The 16,615-nt window shown below is 55.4% G+C and overlaps 2 protein-coding genes across 3 annotated transcripts; one reads left to right on the top strand and one right to left on the bottom strand.

Moving 5' to 3' along the window:
* Window positions 1-1,872: 1,872 nt before the first annotated feature.
* Window positions 1,873-14,045, bottom strand: UBQLN4 (ubiquilin 4). 2 transcript variants are annotated; one of them, XM_036398036.2, is made up of 11 exons: window positions 13,864-14,045; window positions 11,741-11,892; window positions 9,402-9,607; window positions 8,834-9,096; window positions 7,603-7,761; window positions 6,697-6,922; window positions 6,236-6,375; window positions 5,704-5,787; window positions 4,991-5,106; window positions 4,223-4,400; window positions 1,873-3,080 (listed from the first exon to the last, which is right to left on the bottom strand). In XM_036398036.2, the coding sequence occupies exons 1-11, from the start codon at window positions 14,020-14,022 to the stop codon at window positions 2,928-2,930; spliced, it is 1,836 nt and encodes a 611-aa protein (XP_036253929.1). In that variant the 5' UTR covers window positions 14,023-14,045; the 3' UTR covers window positions 1,873-2,927. The 2 variants fall into 2 exon arrangements, with proteins under 2 accessions (XP_036253929.1, XP_036253930.1); XM_036398037.2 differs by lacking the exon at window positions 5,704-5,787.
* Window positions 14,046-14,409: 364 nt separating this feature from the next.
* Window positions 14,410-16,307, top strand: LAMTOR2 (late endosomal/lysosomal adaptor, MAPK and MTOR activator 2). The gene is made up of 4 exons (XM_036397651.2): window positions 14,410-14,512; window positions 15,454-15,616; window positions 15,732-15,821; window positions 16,101-16,307. Exons 1-4 carry the CDS (start codon window positions 14,445-14,447, stop codon window positions 16,155-16,157), a joined length of 378 nt encoding a protein of 125 aa, XP_036253544.1. The 5' UTR covers window positions 14,410-14,444; the 3' UTR covers window positions 16,158-16,307.
* Window positions 16,308-16,615: the final 308 nt, after the last annotated feature.

Below are 16,615 nucleotides of genomic sequence, written 5' to 3'. Positions count from 1 at the left end.
CCCTGGGAGCAGCGTGGCGCGGGCAGCTCTGCTGGGGGAGGTGGCACTGGGTGGGCACCAGAGGCTGCAGCCTGCCCTGGGTCTCTGTTTCAGCACCTTGGCTGCTGGGCTGGCAGCAGGGCAGGAATGATCCCAAAGTGGCACAAGAGCAGATGCTACAATGTGGGGAGACAGGAGAAATTTGTTTTTCCCACTTAACCAAGGACTGGATGGCCTTTGAGGGCTCATCATGGCCTGTCCTAGGGTGACATTCCCTAAACCAGGACATGGCCTTTCAGGAGTTAAAGAGAACTTGTTAAAATTATGGACAAACTCTTTTTATATGGACAGATAATGATGAATCAAGGAGAAATGGTTTTAAAGCAAAAGAGGGAAGATTTACACTGGATATTGGGAAGAAGTTGTTCCCTGTGAGGGTGGGCAGGCCCTGGCACAGAGAAGCTGTGGCTGCCCCATTCCTGGCAGTGCCCAAGGCCAGGTTGGACAGGGCTTGGAGCAACCTGGGATAGTGGAAGGTGTCCCCATGGCAGGGGTGGGGTGAGATGAGCCATGAGGGCTCTTCCCACCCAAACCTTTCTGGGATTCTCAGACTCCTGTGGACTCCCCTCAGTGCTTCACAGCCATCTGCAGCAGGATCCCTCCACCTTGCAGGGACAAATTTCCAGCCAGCTCTGGAGTGACCAACCTGCTCCATCCCTCCAAGGCCCTGTTCCAGCACACACACAGAGCCCTTGCACTGTGTGACTGACACCACCACGTCACACCTTGCTGACACACTGAAGGGGTGCAAGGAGAATTTCTGCCTGGCCAGAAACAACATTGCTGGCATTCATTTTGCTCCTCAGGGATTTTAAACTCGCCACGGGGCTATGTCCCCACTCCCTGTGACCCTGTGCACCCTCCCTTCCCTGCTTGCTCCATCCATCCATCCATCCATCCATCCATCCATCCATCCATCCATCCATCCATCCATCCATCCATCCATCCATCCATCCATCCATCCATCCATCCATCCATCCATCCATCCATCCATCCATCCATCCATCCATCCATCCATCCATCCATCCATCCATCCTCTCCTCCCACAAGCATGTTCCTTACAAGAGCTGGCCCGTGCAGATTTTAGTGCCATCAAGGGACCCTGAAGAGCTCTCAAGGCTCACACAGGCACTCTCAGGAGCCTGTTTTGAGCTGAAAAGAGGCCAGTCAGGAACATTTGGGAAGAGCTCTGACCCTGCCAGTGCCAATCAGGATCTCCAGTCCCATCCTTACACAGCTCTGTGCAAACTTCCCACGTCTGAGGAGAGGCTGCACAAAGCACTGCACACATTTGTGCACAGCCTCCAGAAGAGGCTAAAGTTGCTTTCTAAATCCTCCTCCAAGGGACTGCAGTCTCATTAGGATGCACACACAGAGGCAGGAGTGTTTCCAGCCCCGTGTTGTCTCCACCACCAGCACCACCTACACTCTCAGCAACACCAACACCCATGGATGATCCCAGTTCCAGCTGGGTGCAGCAGGTTTTACAGGTATGCAGCAAACCTCCTGTTCCCTCTCTGCCCAATCCTCCCACACTGAGAGAAACTCTAAACTCTGAAATAACACTGACTCCCAGCTCTCAACGGCTGCTAATTGCCAATTCTGCTTCAAAGGGAGCTTCCGAGCCGGCACTTTAGGGCCAGTGTTTGGGAAGCTACAGCAGCATTCCTCAAGCGTCAGAGGTTTCCTGGCCAGGAGGGAGCGGGTGATACCCCCGTGCCTGCACTGAGCTGAGCTCGGGGAGGGGAACAGGACAGCACAGATTAATCCCAAGTAACTGGGAAGTGGCCCAGCTGAGCCAAGGCAGGCAAGGATGAGACAGGGATGCAGGGAGACAGATGGTTGTGCGCATTTATTTTCCTTTGATAAAAATGGTGTATGCAAATTACACAGCCATGGAGGCTCCTGGGAAATACCACCCTGCTGGTCCTAGGGAGGCTCTTGGACAGTCTGAACATTCAAACACACCAGAATGGAAGGGGGGGTGGAGGATGGATCTAAACTGGGAAGAACATGAACTTCCAACATTTTCCAGTGAAGCGAAAAGACCGTTAGCTTATTTTTCCATTTCCTTTTTAGTTTTCACACTTGTACAAATGAACCCACTGAGCACAGGAGTCAATGCCCCTGGACACCTCTGACCAGGAACCACACGACTTGGGCAGAAACACACCTTCCAAACACTTTCCTCTGCACAGCACCTTCAACTCAAGCTCAAGAACAGCACACCTGGTCACTGCACACCCCTGGGTTCCATTACACCACCCCCAAGGTGTAAAGAGGCCACACTTCAAATGCAGGTTTCTCACCCATTAACCCTCTACCAGGAGATTGGAGGCACCTGTGAGTGAGGGACATGGGCTCGGTTCATCCCAGGAAACATTAAGACAAATGACATCAGAAATTCTCAGGTAATTTCAATTTTTTCTTTTGATCCATTCCCAATAAGACACTGAGAGAAATAACCAATCCCCAAACTTGGCTCAATTTTTTAAATATTTGCCTGAAAGGAGGGCTAGGGGAAGGAATCATGTACAGTTAAAATCAAGCTACTCAAAACACAATCATTCAGGTAAGTAACTAGAAGTATCGCCTCTACCATCTAGAGAGAGAGAGAAGAGTGTCTGAGACAGGGCATATTTAGGAAAAAATACACATCTGAAGTCTCTGTGGCCACGATGAGAACTGGAATCCACATACAAGCCAGTTAAAGAGCATTTCAACATGAAATCTTAACTTAGTAGGAAGGTCAGGGTTAAGCTGTATCTTTTTGTTTTAAATACATGGACAGCTGTCAGATATGAAAATGATGGCGGGCTTTCCGGAAAGATCCCCTGTGCATGTGTATGGATGCATGTGCTGACGTCTGTGGGGCAGCAGGACAGAGTTTAGGAAGGCTGAGAGCCCAGCAGTCTCTCGATAGCTGCGTTGATGTCCCCACCGGTGGCGATGAGCGCCTGCAGATTGGCCTCACGGTTGATGAAGCCCATGGCATTGAGCTGCTCCAGCTGCTGTTGGAATCGCACTTCGGGACTCTGCGCCTGCGAGGGGAAGGACACAGAGCCTGGGGTCAGAGAGCACACACAGAGCACACACAGAGCACACACAGAGCACACAGAGCACACACAGAGCCTGGGGTCACAGAGCACACACAGAGCACACACAGAGCACACACAGAGCACACACAGAGCCTGGGGTCAGAGAGCACACACAGAGCACACACAGAGCCTGGGGTCAGAGAGCACACACAGAGCACACACAGAGCACACACAGAGCACACACAGAGCCTGGGGTCACAGAGCACACACAGAGCACACACAGAGCACACACAGAGCACACACAGAGCACACACAGAGCCTGGGGTCAGAGAGCACACACAGAGCACACACAGAGCACACACAGAGCACACACAGAGCCTGGGGTCAGAGAGCACACACAGAGCACACACAGAGCACACACAGAGCACACACAGAGCACACAGAGCCTGGGGTCAGAGAGCACACACAGAGCACATAGACCTGGAGTTAGAGAGCACACAGAGCACACAGACCTGGAGTTAGAGAGCACACACAGAGCACACAGACCTGGAGTTAGAGAGCACACACAGAGCACACACAGAGCCTGGGGTCAGGGAGCACACACAGAGCACATACAGAGCACACAGACCTGGAGTCACAGAAAACACACAGAGCACACACAGAGCCTGGGGTCAGAGAGCACACACAGAGCACACAGACCTGGAGTCACAGAGCACACACAGGGCACACACAGAGCATGGAGTCAGAGCACACACAGAGCACACATGGACCCACATGGACCCTGCAGTCACATCCCAACACGGGCACTGCCAGCAGCCCGTGCAGGAACCCCAAGCTCAGCTTCAGGGTTGTGTGGGGACAGTCTCCATGTCCCCCTGGGATGTGGCACAGCAGCCACACCAGAGTCAGTCCTGGTTCTGTACTGACAGAGGCAGCAGTGCAGGCAGAAGGATCCTCAGCACGCTGAGCTTAAACCTCTTAAAAGTTCAACACCCCAAAGGGTCAGCCAGACCCCAACACCAAACCTGGCCTAGAGCACCACAGCCACAAGAGACTGTTGGGGACCACATCCCCTGAGTGGGGTGGGGTGAGGACCCCCCTGGAGAGCTCCCTGCCCATGCCAGCACCCCCTGGGGGTTACGTACTTGAGAGCTTCCTCCGGCCAGCAGCTGGATCATCTGCTGCATGAGCTGCTGTTGAGGGTTACCACCCCCAGCTGGAGAGGCACTGGCCGGCGTCGAAGCAGAGGGAACGGGGTTCTCCGGGATTGTGCTTCCTCCTGTGGAGGACGGGGGCATCCGGGGCATGCCGAAGGAGCCAAGGCTGCAGAGGAAGGCAGGGCATGCTCAGGGTGACACTGGCATTGGGCACCTCCCCAGAGCGGGGCAGCCAGCAGGAACAGCCAGGCTGGCCCTCACTGAAGGCCCTGCTATAGGGCAGCTCTGCAAACTGAACCAGCTGCATCCATGTTCTGGTCACGCCTGGAACTGGGAGTGAGCAGAAGCCTGCAGAGAACTGCTGTGATGGAGCAGGACCCGTGGTGACAGTAAGCAGAGAGCTGAGGACTGCCAGTAGATCAGCCTGCCCCAGCACAGCCACCCAGCCTTGTGTCTGTGTCTGTCCATCTCATACTGTTCTCCAGAGATAGAACTCTTGAGTTCAGTCCACACTAAATGCAGCAAACAAAGAATGGGGGAAGGACCAAGTGCATTCCAAACCTTTTCTCCAAAAACAAAGGGTCAAGGACTTCCCAGTGAAGGACAAGCAAGCAGCAAGTGCTAATGAGCTTGCTCAGAGGGGCCAGCACAAGTCCCCATGACAGACTGCCCTAAGCAGATCTCCTGGATGAATGCAGAGCCAGCTCTGCCTGCTGGTTTCTGGGCACAGCAGTTCTGCTCTGGAGCGCTCCGTACCTTGGCACTAATCCGGGGGCCTCCGTCTGCAGCGTCTGGAGCCCCTGCTGGATCTGGAGCAGGGCCTGCATGGCGCGGGGGTTGGTGAGGATGGACAGCGAGTCCGGGTTCTGCATCTGGGGAGCAAGGCAGAGACACACACGGTACCAACCAGTGAGAGCTCAGGCAGCCAGAGCTGCAGCACTGCCACACCTGGGCCGGCGCCAAGCTGCACCTCCTGCCCGCAGCCAGGGCTGCCCTTCGTGTCTGGATCCTCCTCCAAGGCTCCAGACTGCAGGGCTCACCTGCAGGGACACTCACAGAGCTCACATCAGTTTCCTAAATGAACTGGGTGAATCAGATTAGAAGTGGGGACACATGCCTTTGGATTCCGATTTACCTGAGAACAGCTGCTCTAGCACAATGAACTGTGTCATTTGTGTAAACTCAACACAGCAAACTCAACACAGGGGTTCCAAGTAGCTTAACAAGCCTAATCTGGAGTCCACCTTTCAATAATTCGGATGAGTTAATTCAGACCACCTTTTCTAACCATGTTCTTCCTCTTTGTCTCCCCTGTGCAACCCCCTTCCTTGCTCAGCCCGGCCCCCCAAGCCCACATGCTTCCTCCTAGTGCACTCAACCAGCAGCTGAGATCCTGCCTGTGCCACAGTGGGGGAGAAGCTCTGGAGCCAGGGGCTGAGGGCAGCACAGGGCCAGCCAGAGGCCTTTACCTGCTGCAAGAAGACAGGGAGCTGAAGGCGGAGCTGTTCTTGAAGCTGTGGATTCCCAGCAAAGAGGGGGACATTTACCATGATCTAGCAAGAGACAGCACATGTAGGTAGGGTCAGAGGGTTGCTGCCACTTGCTGTTAAACCCTATGCAACTAAGCCATGAAGAACAGGTCACTCCTGGGGCCCCTGACTCCCTCCCTGGGCTTTCAACATGCTGCCCTGCTATGGGGGAATCAAAATGGGACAGCTCAATTCCTGACAGCAGTGCTGGACAGGGGCCACTTGGCCACAGGCAAAGAGAAGGGCCATTCCCATGTCCCTCTGAGAGCCACCTCTTGTGTTAGGGGCTCTGCAAAACACACTGGGCTCAGAGCTGGGGCTGCCTTCTGGCTATTGAGAAACACAACCAGACTGTGTATTCACTCTGCTCCAGTGTCTGCAGGAGGAACCAGTCTGACCCCAGCAGCAGACTGACACCTCACACTGAGCTCATGGCCTGCCTGGCAACAGCAGACACCTGCAACACTTTTACCTGTGCCGCAAAGTCCGGGTTCTGGGCAAGAGTTTGCATCATGCTCCGCATGTAGGGGGCAGAGATCATATTCTGCATCAATTGAGGGTTTTCAGAAATCTGCTGCAGGAGTCCTTGCATCTCTGGGCTGTTGAACATGCCTGCAAGGGGAAGGGAAGACAAAACACAATGTGACAGGTGACAGCACTGCCTGTACTCCATCCCCCAGCCAGCAGCAAACAGGGCTGTGGACAGCCATGGCAGTGCTCTGCTGGCCACCCTCCTGCTCCTGAGAGCTTCAGGGACAGCAGAGCTCCCAAAGGAACCATCCAACAAATGCATCAGAGTAACTCATTGGTGTCTGCAAGTAGGCTAGGCCCATTCCTCTGAATAACAGCCACAAACAGGGCTTAAATGCCAGAGGAACCAGTCCTCCAAGGAAGCCTGGGTGACCTGCACCCTCCAGCTCCTCCCTTACGTACCAGCGCCGATGCTGGCAGCATTCAGCCCAAAGGGGTTGGACACAGTTGGGGTGCCCTGGGTGGTTGCTGAGCCCGTGCTCCCTTCACTGCTGGGTGCCTGACTCTGGGAAGCAGGGGGTGTGGGGCTCCAGGGGTTTGGCAATGGCTCTCTGTTCTCCGTCCGCAAAGGCTGAGAGCTCGAGCTGTCAGAATTCCCCGTCAAGGAAGAGAAAGGATTGCTGCCAAACTAGGGAGAAAAAAAAAAAAGGAACAGATGGAATCAGTTAGTCCCAGCAGAGCAACCCCAACCCCAGCACTGAGCGAGCCAGGGAACAGCCGATCATATTCAGCCAAGTCCAGAATTTGCTAAACATGTGCCATGATCCGCCTCCTGAGAAATCTGCAATCCACAACACACCTCACTCAGAAAAAGACCGGGCTCAGGAGTGGCCACAGCCTCAGATTCAGCTCCCAAATGCAGGGCTTCAAAATGCCCTTGTAAAACCAGCACCCAGACATAGCAGTAGGTAATGCTGGACTGGAGTGTGTCTGCACAGCCCTCTGCAGCCAGGCCTGTGCTCCCTCCTCCTGCACTACCAGCCAGCTGGATCTGAGCCAGCTCCGTACTGAAGGCATCAGGCTCCAGCTAATCCAGGGAGCAGAGGGCTGGGCTAACAGTGACAGGGCCTGCCTATCAGTCAGGGCTGGCATCCAGCCTGCTGGGGAACTGCAGGAGCCAGAGCAGGTCTTTCCTCTGACACCTCAAGCCATGTCACAAGAGACACTGCACCATGTTCTCCAGCCAGTGCCTGCCTGGAGTGGAGCCACGCTGTAGGAAAACTGCCCCATCAGCAGAGGGGACAGGGAAAAACACCCCCTAAAGACCCCCTTCCCACACTACACCCCACTGACAGAGCACAGCCATACCTGCTCCCTGGCTGCACTGAACATGGGCTCCTGGATGTCCGTGTACATCCGGCGCAGGGCGTTGTATCCTCCTGGAATGCTCTCGAGGTTACTCAAAGCACGGTCCTGGTTCCGCATCATCTCCTGCATCATGGCAGGGTTACGAGCCAACTCCATCGTCTGGGAGAAGGAGGAAAAGGTGGAAAGCTCAGGCTCCTCTCCCAGGAGAGAGAGGAGATAATTAAACCCAATTCACAGGCAGAGAGCAGAGAGATCATTGATCCAAGCAGAGAGAGACCAGGGATCCAGGCTCCTCCCCAGCCTTGCTCAGCTCTCTTCCTTCTCAGCCTCAGTTCAGCTCCATGAGACTGTTCTGTTCCTAAGCAGTACCAGGACATCCCAACACCCATATGTTCCCACTCAGACTGGATGGACTACATACAACAACTGGGAAGATGGATCCTTCCACCCTCTCCAGACTTTTGATGAGTCTCCCCTGCACAAAAAATATCCAGGTCTCATTTGAGGAACTGCTCAAGTACAGATTATTCACAATTTAGTCTGCAGCTCTGCAATTTCATGTATGGTCAACACAGCTGAAAGCAGAATGACTGAGAAGCAGATGGAAATGAGGCCCGTTCAGCACAACCCTCTTCACAAGCCTTCCCAGTAAACAGCAGAGTCCTGTTAATGGCTATTAACACCCTGATTCCCACTGATCCCTTAGGATTCCCTTGCAATGAACCTTTGGTCTTCCAGACAGTCAGTCCTCTTGGACAGGGGAAAAATTACAGCCCTCTAGGATCCCAGCCTACACTAATGCTCCTCACTGATACAGGTAGTGAAACATTCACTGTACAGCTCTAGAGTCTCTACATAATCTGTCAAGAGAACTAGAGAGAAACAAAGAGCTTTTGCAGTAGCTTCACTTCTCTAGCACTGTTTTTACTCCCATTCCTGAATCACACCACAGTAGCCTTGCAAGGAAAATCCCAGCATCTCTTTTTTTCCCAATACACCATGAATTCAATAGCTCTGGAAGGAAGAAAAGAGTTGCAAGGATGTGGGTTGAGCATTTAGTATTAACATAACTCAAGACCACCATCTGTTTGTGGGGAGCTCACAGCAGGAAGGAAGAGATCTCCAAAAACCACTGCCCTGGCATTCCCACTCCTCCTCTGCAGTGCAGACACTGATGTTGGTCCACAAAGACTCTCCTCAACACTCTTTACTGAGCCCTGGTGTGACTCACCTGCCTCATGAGCTCTGGGTTATTGAGCATGTGGCTTATCTCTGGATTTCGCTCCATGAGCTGCTGCATCTGGGGATTGGCCATGATCATCTGCCTCATGAGGTCAGGGTTAGACATCATGTTCTGCACCAAGGGATTCTCCATGATCTGGGAAAGCATCTCTGGGTTGGACATCAGCTGCCGCTGCATCTGCTGCTGGAGCTCCATGAAGTTGGCAGAGCCCATGCCGAGGTTGCCCAGCCCAGTGATGCCACCGAAGCCAGCTGGAGAGGGAACAACACATGGGAAGAGAGGCATGAGTCAGTAACTGTCAGAGAGGCCAGGCACAGCACTGCATCCCCACAAATCCAGGGCTATCCTGTATTCCTACAGCAGCCAGCTCTGAGTAAGGACATCCCTACACACACACACCTCACCAAGTGGCACTGCCTTGAGCAGGGACACAGAGCTGTGCCATGGGAGTGACTCAGGCAAAACCCATGGCAAGCACAGACAACAACAGGGGTCAAGAACCCCAAGTCCTTGGTCTAATCCCAGAAAATTCTTCCTTCTCCCAGTGCCCACTTACACAGGATGGATGCAGCACTGTTGGGGCCTCCATCTCCAGGACCTCCCACGCTCCCTGACCCGCTGCTCCGTCTGCTGCCGCTCCCTGCGTCCGGACCAGCACTGCTGGATGTGGAGGGCTGAGATGGGGCAGCAGGAGAAGAAGGGCTTGCAGTGGGGGCAGAAGCAGCATTAGGGGCAGAAGCAGCAGATGTTGAATCTTGGACCCTGTAAAGGATAAAAAGTATTAAACTCCTGGTACTGGGGAAGAGGAAGGGGAGTCCTCTGCGGGTACACGGTGAGCAGGCTCCCAGCACAGCAGCCAGCCCAGCTTCTACCCCGTGTCTGCCTGCACTGATGCACAGCTGTGCTCCCAGATGCTTCCATCTGCTGCAATCTGCCTCCCATCCTGCAGCACTGCAGCCCCTGACATGTCCTGGCCCACGCAGAGCGCCTGGATGGGTCTTACCCTGAGTTGTCTCCAGCTCTTCCTTGAATCCCACTGAACTATTTACTGCAGCCATATCCTTGAGCAATGAGTGTGCTTCAAACAGCAAAATCCTTCTGCTGCTCCCACAGAAACCACAGGAGGTTACAGCAGGGCTAGTGCATGGGGTAAACAACAATGTTCACTTCTGAATATTCCTATCAGTGCTTCTGGGGCAAAAAGAAGCATCAGCATTACTGTGCAAAGAGGGAAACTGAGGCACGAGGCAGCCAGCACCTGTCTCACAAAGCCATGGAACCTTTCTGGCCAGCTTGGCTCCAAATTCCCAGCTCTGCCACTGGCTGCACCTTGATGCAAGGCTCCTGCTCCAACACAAATTGTCTGGAGCTGCTTTTAACCCACCCACACAGACACTGTGCTGTAAGCCACCACACAGCAGGTGCTGGACATCAGCTTTGCTGAATACACCAACCCAGGTTAGTACCTTCTTACCACAGTTATCCTCAAGAGTGTTACAGGAATTTGGAAGAGAACATTTAAAGATTTTCTGAAGCCTCTGCAGTCACAACAGTGAGCCTTGGACTAGTGCTGAAGAGCTTTCATTAAATTAGACCACAAAATTCACTTTACTCTCCTCAATAATGCTGTTATGCCTCTGACAATAAGAACAATTAATTCCTGTTGGTTTTTTTCCCCCAAACCAAGAATTATTCATTTTTTTAATCTCCCTTTCCTTTTTCACTCTTCTAAAACTTGAAAAATCAACCCTGAAGGTCCCTGTCCACTGTCCAGACTAACCTGAGTGCTGCTGAAAACCAGTGGCCACTGAGAGAGGCAAAGAGTGGGAAAACAAAGCAAATGGGAAGCTGAATAAGAAAGGAAGAAGGAAGCCAGAGAAAGGGCACTTGGTTTCTCTCAGCCTCTTCTCACAGGAAGAGGCTGTAATGTCTTCAGTAAGGACTTTTCTAGAACTATTAGCAGGAGAAAAATGAGCAGCCTAGGACAGCTCTGATTCCCTCTTTGAAATGGTTCACCAATACCACATTTATAGTGGAGACAGCAGAAACAGCACCAGGCTCTCAGGCTGCCTGGAGAGGCAGAATCCAAGGAGAGGCTGCAGAACCTGGCAGCAAACTTCCTTGTCTTTGTAAAAGAACAGGTGGAATAAAAAAAAAAAAACAAAAACAAAGGGAAAAAGCCCATCTTGATTAATGCAGCTCCCCCAGGGGATAGAAGAACTGCACAGAGACACAGCCCTGGAGCTCCTGGGAGCTGGGGCTCACTGTGGCCAGAGCCTGAGGCATGGCTGTGAAGGGCCTTCCAAGATCAATGAAATGTGGCTGCAACTAAAGCACAGCAGCTGTTCCCAAAACCCTTCCATGCCCACCACCCCTCTGGAAAGTGCTGGGAAGAGCCAAACCTGCAGGACCCTGAGGTCAGCCCTGTGTCCTGTTCTCAGTCTGAGCTCTGTGGTGCTCCTGAGCCACATCCCCACAGGGAACTGCCCAGGTGCAGCCACATGAGTGAAGCCCACAGTGCCCCGTGGCTGCACAGCATCCACTGCCTGCACCAGCCTGAGCAGCTGTGCCTGCAGGGCCCACACAGAGCACCTCAGAGAGGTGACAGAAAACCCAGGTATTAACACAAATTCACTGGGAAAGTAATTTCTTTTATCAGCAACTTTTCCTAGAACTTTTGCTGGTTTGCTAGAACCAGTATCCATTTCTGATGGGTTCTTCCAAGACACACACACACACACGAGTAATGTTAAAGGACCTGCCATACACCATCACAGCTGTGTCATCCATGGACAGGTTAGTGACAAACCCCACAGCTGGGGCAGGTAAAAATCACCACAATCAGTAATTCCCACCCCCATTTGACCCCAGCCCCCCCCAAAACCAAGCTCTTACTTCTGCGGAGTCTTAATGACCAAGTGAACAGTGAGCCCATCTTTGATCCCATGTTGATTCAACGTGTCTCCATCCTTCAGGATCTTCCCAGCAAAGATCAGAACCAGCTGATCCTGTTTGGCTTTAAACCGTCTAGAAATCTCTTCTTTGAACTGAAAAACAAACAGCATTTTTCAGGCAAAGGATTGGTAGCAGGAACATAAAGCTCCAGGGCTGATTTGTAGTCTAGGAAGAGCCCAAGGAACTGAGAGCCCATGAAGGTATCACACAGTCACCAGTTGTTGATGATGTCTGAGGTGTTAATGAAAACCAAACCAAAGCAAAGACAAGCTCTGAAATCACAAACTATGGAGGAAATCTCAGGAAAAACCAGAGCCATTCCCTCAGAAGAGGCTGAAGGCATTCCCTGAAGGCTTCCAAAGCCAGACCAGTTGTGCTTCAGGCCTAACCCAAACACATCTTCTATGCTGAATGACTGAACTGGTTTCATCTGCTCATTTGAGTTTTGTTTTTTTTTTTTTTTTTTTTCCTAAGGAAAGCCAAGCTCTGATTTAATACAGGACAGAGCTCTATGGAAAAGGCAATAATCCTTTATCAGCCAATGGAGATAAACTAGGTCTTCTCCAATTCCTATTTCTGCAACTGAATTCCCTGTGAGCATGCCATGGAGCATGGACACCTCATCCTTACTGTGTGCTGGGATTTACACCTGCAAGCAAGGCTCTCACTGCTGGCCCTGCCAGGGCATCCCCAGATTGATTTGGAGGAAATAAAGCCTTGCACTTGGAAAACACAAACTAAAGGGAATTCAGAGGGGAAGGCCAGGATGGAGAGTGAAACACACGCTGGTTATAGAGGGGAAGGGAATTTGATGAAAACACAAAGTAAAGGGAATTCAGAGGGGAAGGCCAGGATGGAGAGTGAAATACACGCTGGTTACAGAGCTCTCAGCCTTCCCAGCAGAACTCTAAAATCAAAGCTGGGCACAGCACAGCCCTGGCCCCAGATCACCCTGTCTGTGTCTCTCCCCACACAGCTCCGTGCCCTCCCTGCACAAAGCCCTGTCTCCACACCCCCTTACCAAGGGGCTCCCCCCGAGGGAAAGGATCAGGAGGGCCACACGTGCACAGCTCCTGCTCCCAGCATGAACTGCTGCCCAGAGATCCCTGCCAGGCCCTTCACACGCCGACCTCGTGCCCTACGCCCGACCAAAGCGCCAGCCAGCCCAAGGCAGAGCCCATGACACCTTGTCCCAGTGGGCATCGCCACTTCCTCAACGCCAGGAGCAGCCCTTGAGCCCGCCCCTGCCAATCGCAGCCTTTGCTAAGCGCAGCTCTTGGCAATCCCAGCCCTCTCCCGCTCCCTAGCAGGTGCACGGGCCCCCCCTCCAGCCCACCCGATGTTTGCTTTCCTCTACCTCACGCAACGCTGGCCCCAAACATCTGCCCGGCTCCTCGCCCCTCGCCCGGGGAATTTCCCTCCAGAGAAGTCCAGACGCACGCCAGGACCCCCAGATATCCCCCCGGCAGCCCCCCACGCACCCAAGCGCCTCTGCCCACAAGCCCAGCACCTTTCCCACCCCTCCGCCCAGGGAACGCTCTCCCCCGCAGCCCAGCCCACGGGCCGAGCCCCCAGACCCCACCCGGTCCTTCCCACTGCCACCACCCCCCAGGCCGCTCTCCGAGTCCCTCAACTATTGTGGTTTGGACACACACCTACGACCCCTCCCACAGGTGAGCCCCCCCAGACCACCTCCAGACCCCTCCAAAGGCCTCTAGCACCTGCCCTCCTTCAGATCTCCCCGCTCCCTCCCACCCGGGCTCCAGCAAGGCCCAAAGGACGGGGCTGCCCCGAAAAGCCCCCGAACGCAGCCCCAGCCCTGATCCGGGTCTTCAAGAGGTCCCCCGAACCCTCTGACCGCCCCCCAGCCCACAGCACCCTTCCCCCGCTCCTTGTGCGCGCCCGAAATTCCTCCCCGGCCCCAAAACTCAGGTCCCTTCCCAAAAACCCTTTACGGCACCCCTGGATCCCTCAGCCCCCGCGGAGAAGCCGCCCCCGCCCCTAAGCACCCGCGGCAGCGCCCCCCAGGCCTCTCCGCCTCCCCGGCCTGCCGCCGCCCCCACCTCGCGCACGGAGGCGCCATCCGCGATGACGATCTCCTCCTTGTCCTTGGGGGTCTTCACGGTTACGCGGATGAGCGCCCCGCCGGGCCCCGCCTGGCCCTCCCCGCCAGACCCGGGGCCGGGGCCACCGCCGCCGCCGCCGCCACTCGGCTCCGCCATCTTCGCCGCCCGCCGCCAGCCCGGGCCACCGCCACCACAGAGAGCCGGGAGCGGCGCCACGGCACCGCCTCGGCCCGGGACAGCGCCTCCCTGCGGCGCGGAGGAACAGCGGCAGCGCGGGGCGTGGAGGCGGAACGGGAGCGGAAAGAGGCGGCCGGAGCCTGGGGCGGGGGTGCCGCCGGTGCCCCTACCGACCCCCCTTTCACCGACCCCCCTTTCACCGGCCCCATCCCCGCTCCCCGCGGTCACCTGCCCCGCGCTCCCTTCTGCTGCCGAGGCCCCTCTGGAGTCCCGGCGCCCACGAGGACAACGGCGGGGCCCGGGCGGGACTACAGCCCCCAGAATGCTCCGGGGCCGGCGCGGCCCCGTGACGGCGCGGCCCGGCGCGGCCGCACCCCCGCCCCGCGGTGCCGGCGGCGGCCATGCTGCGGCCCAAGGCCCTGACGCAGGTGCTCAGCCAGGCCAACACCGGCGGCGTCCAGAGCACGCTGTGAGTGCGGGGAGCCGGGCGGGGGGCGCCTTTCCCCGAGCGGGCACCGCGGGCACCGGGCGCTCCGTGATGCGGGGTGACGCCACTGAGGGGAGATGCTTTCCCTGCCCGGGAATGTTTCCCTCGTACCGACCTCGTACCGGAAGATACGCCCGCTGTCCCTGCCCCAGGCGATGCTGCCCCTGCCCGGAGATGCTGCCTGACATTCCCCCGTCCCTGTCCCTGAACCTGCCTCGGTCATGCTGCCCCTGTCCCTGCACCGGGGGATGCTCCCCCCTCCTGCCCTGGGAATGCTGCCCCTGTTCAAGGATGCTCCTGCCATTCCCCAGCCCCTGCTCCTGCTCTTGCCCCTGCCTGGGGATGCTGCTTGCCCTTGCTTTTGCCCCTTCCCAGGGATGCTCCCTGCCCCTGCCCAGGGATGCTCCTTGCCCTTGCTCCTGCCCCTGCTCCTGCCCCTTCCCAGGGATGCTCCCTGTGTCTGCCTGGGGAAGGAGAGGGGCCGGGCCCTTCCAGGGGCAGGCATGGGGCTGACACCACGCACCCTGCATGGAGCTGGGCTACCGATGGTGCTGGCACTGTGCACAGTGTGTGGGGCTCCTGATGCCTGGTGCTGGGATGCCTCGTGCACAGTGCAAGGGCCACGCACAGAGCTGGGGCTTTGCACAGTGTTTGTCCCCCAGGCTCATGCCCAGCCTGTGGCAGATCCTACTGCTTCAACAGACAGATCCTGCACTGCCCTGCTCGGGCCTGGGGACACTGCAGAGCTTTCTGGCTTTGAAGCCCCCCACCCCCTGCCAAAACCCTGCAGATTGGGATTGTGTTGAGAACAGTGCTTGGGACTGGTGGAGAGGTTTGTTCTTCCCCTGGTGCTGAGAGGGGGAGGAAGTTTGTTCTTCCTCTGGTGTTAGAGGCATCAGTTTGCCCTGCTGTGTCCTTGCCAGGCTGCTGAACAACGAGGGCTCCTTGCTTGCCTACTCTGGCTATGGGGACACTGATGCCAGGGTCACTGCAGCCATCGCCAGCAACATCTGGGTGGCCTATGACAAAAACGGGCACCAGGCATTCAATGAGGACAACCTCAAATTCATCCTGATGGACTGCATGGTATGTGGGGCTGGAGCCTGCCCTGCCCTCCCTGGGGACGTGCCCGTGGTGCCAGGACCCTGCTGGGGCTCCAGGCCAAGCTGGGGTGCAATGGGTGCTGTTTCTCCCTGGGCAGGAGGGGCGAGTGGCCATCACACGGGTGGCAAACCTGCTGCTCTGCATGTACGCCAAGGAGACGGTCGGATTTGGGATGCTGAAAGCCAAGGTAAGGGCTGGGGAGGCTGCAGGGCTGCATCCCTGCTCTGGTGTGGGGAGGAGCTGTTGAAGAGCATTGGGGTGGAAGGGCTGGAGGAAGCTGCCGTGCCTGGGCCACTCTTTGCACCTTGCAGAGACTCCTCTGTCCCCCCTGTGCCTGCCCTGACACCTTTTATGACACCTTTTTAGGGTTCTAAACTGAAATATAAATGACAATAAACAAGCGGGCAGTGGGCACACGTGTTGCCAAACCCACCTGAGCGTGGCTGATGCCATTCTCTGCTTGCAGGCACAGGCACTGGTGCAGTACCTGGAGGAGCCACTCACGCAGGTGGCTGCATCGTGAGCAGGCGGTGGAGGGCCTGACAACATCACCATCACCACCGTGGGTTGGGCAGGAGTGGCCCCACAGGCATCCCAGAGCTCCAGTGTGGTCTGAAAAATAAGGTGGCAGGAATCCAGAATCTGGGGTGAATAAAAGTGTTTGATGCTTGTGTCCATTGTGTCTGTTGTTGGGGGAGCTGAGGGGTAACACAGCCAGACTGGGCTGGAGGTGCCTGGGTGTCTTGGTTTCAAAAGACAGGTGTTTGCTAATGGAAGGCAGGAGCTTCTTCTGAAATGGAAAATGTAACCTTCCCCCTGCCTTTTTCCAAACTGCTATAAATTTTAAATTAAGGGGCTCTCAGGCAAAAAAAAAAAAAAAAGGGAGCAGGGAATAACAGTTCTTTAATAGGGAAGAAAATAAAAAGATAAACATTGCAGTAAACTTAAACAACGCTGACAGAGTCAGAACACAACCTGACA

This window comes from Molothrus ater, chromosome 29 (genome assembly GCF_012460135.2).
Source record: "Molothrus ater isolate BHLD 08-10-18 breed brown headed cowbird chromosome 29, BPBGC_Mater_1.1, whole genome shotgun sequence".
Taxonomy (NCBI): Eukaryota; Metazoa; Chordata; class Aves; order Passeriformes; family Icteridae; genus Molothrus; species Molothrus ater.
Note: the sequence above shows the minus strand (reverse complement) of the source record. Positions and strands in the feature narration are given on the sequence as shown.

Excerpts from the sequence above, each read along its gene's own strand:
- UBQLN4 (XM_036398036.2), bottom strand. The coding sequence starts at position 14,022 with ATGGCGGAGCCGAGTGGCGGCGGCGGCGGCGGTGGCCCCGGCCCCGGG. Across the intron at positions 5,107-5,703 it reads TCCCTGTCTTCTTGCAGCAG|ATGCAGAACCCGGACTCGCT; the intron begins GTAAAGGCCTCT and ends CTTGCTCCCCAG. Across the intron at positions 4,401-4,990 it reads GCCCCCGGATTAGTGCCAAG|CCTTGGCTCCTTCGGCATGC; the intron begins GTACGGAGCGCT and ends CTTCCTCTGCAG.
- LAMTOR2 (XM_036397651.2), top strand. The coding sequence starts at position 14,445 with ATGCTGCGGCCCAAGGCCCTGACGCAGGTGCTCAGCCAGGCCAACACC. Across the intron at positions 14,513-15,453 it reads GGCGGCGTCCAGAGCACGCT|GCTGCTGAACAACGAGGGCT; the intron begins GTGAGTGCGGGG and ends TGTCCTTGCCAG. Across the intron at positions 15,617-15,731 it reads TCATCCTGATGGACTGCATG|GAGGGGCGAGTGGCCATCAC; the intron begins GTATGTGGGGCT and ends CTCCCTGGGCAG.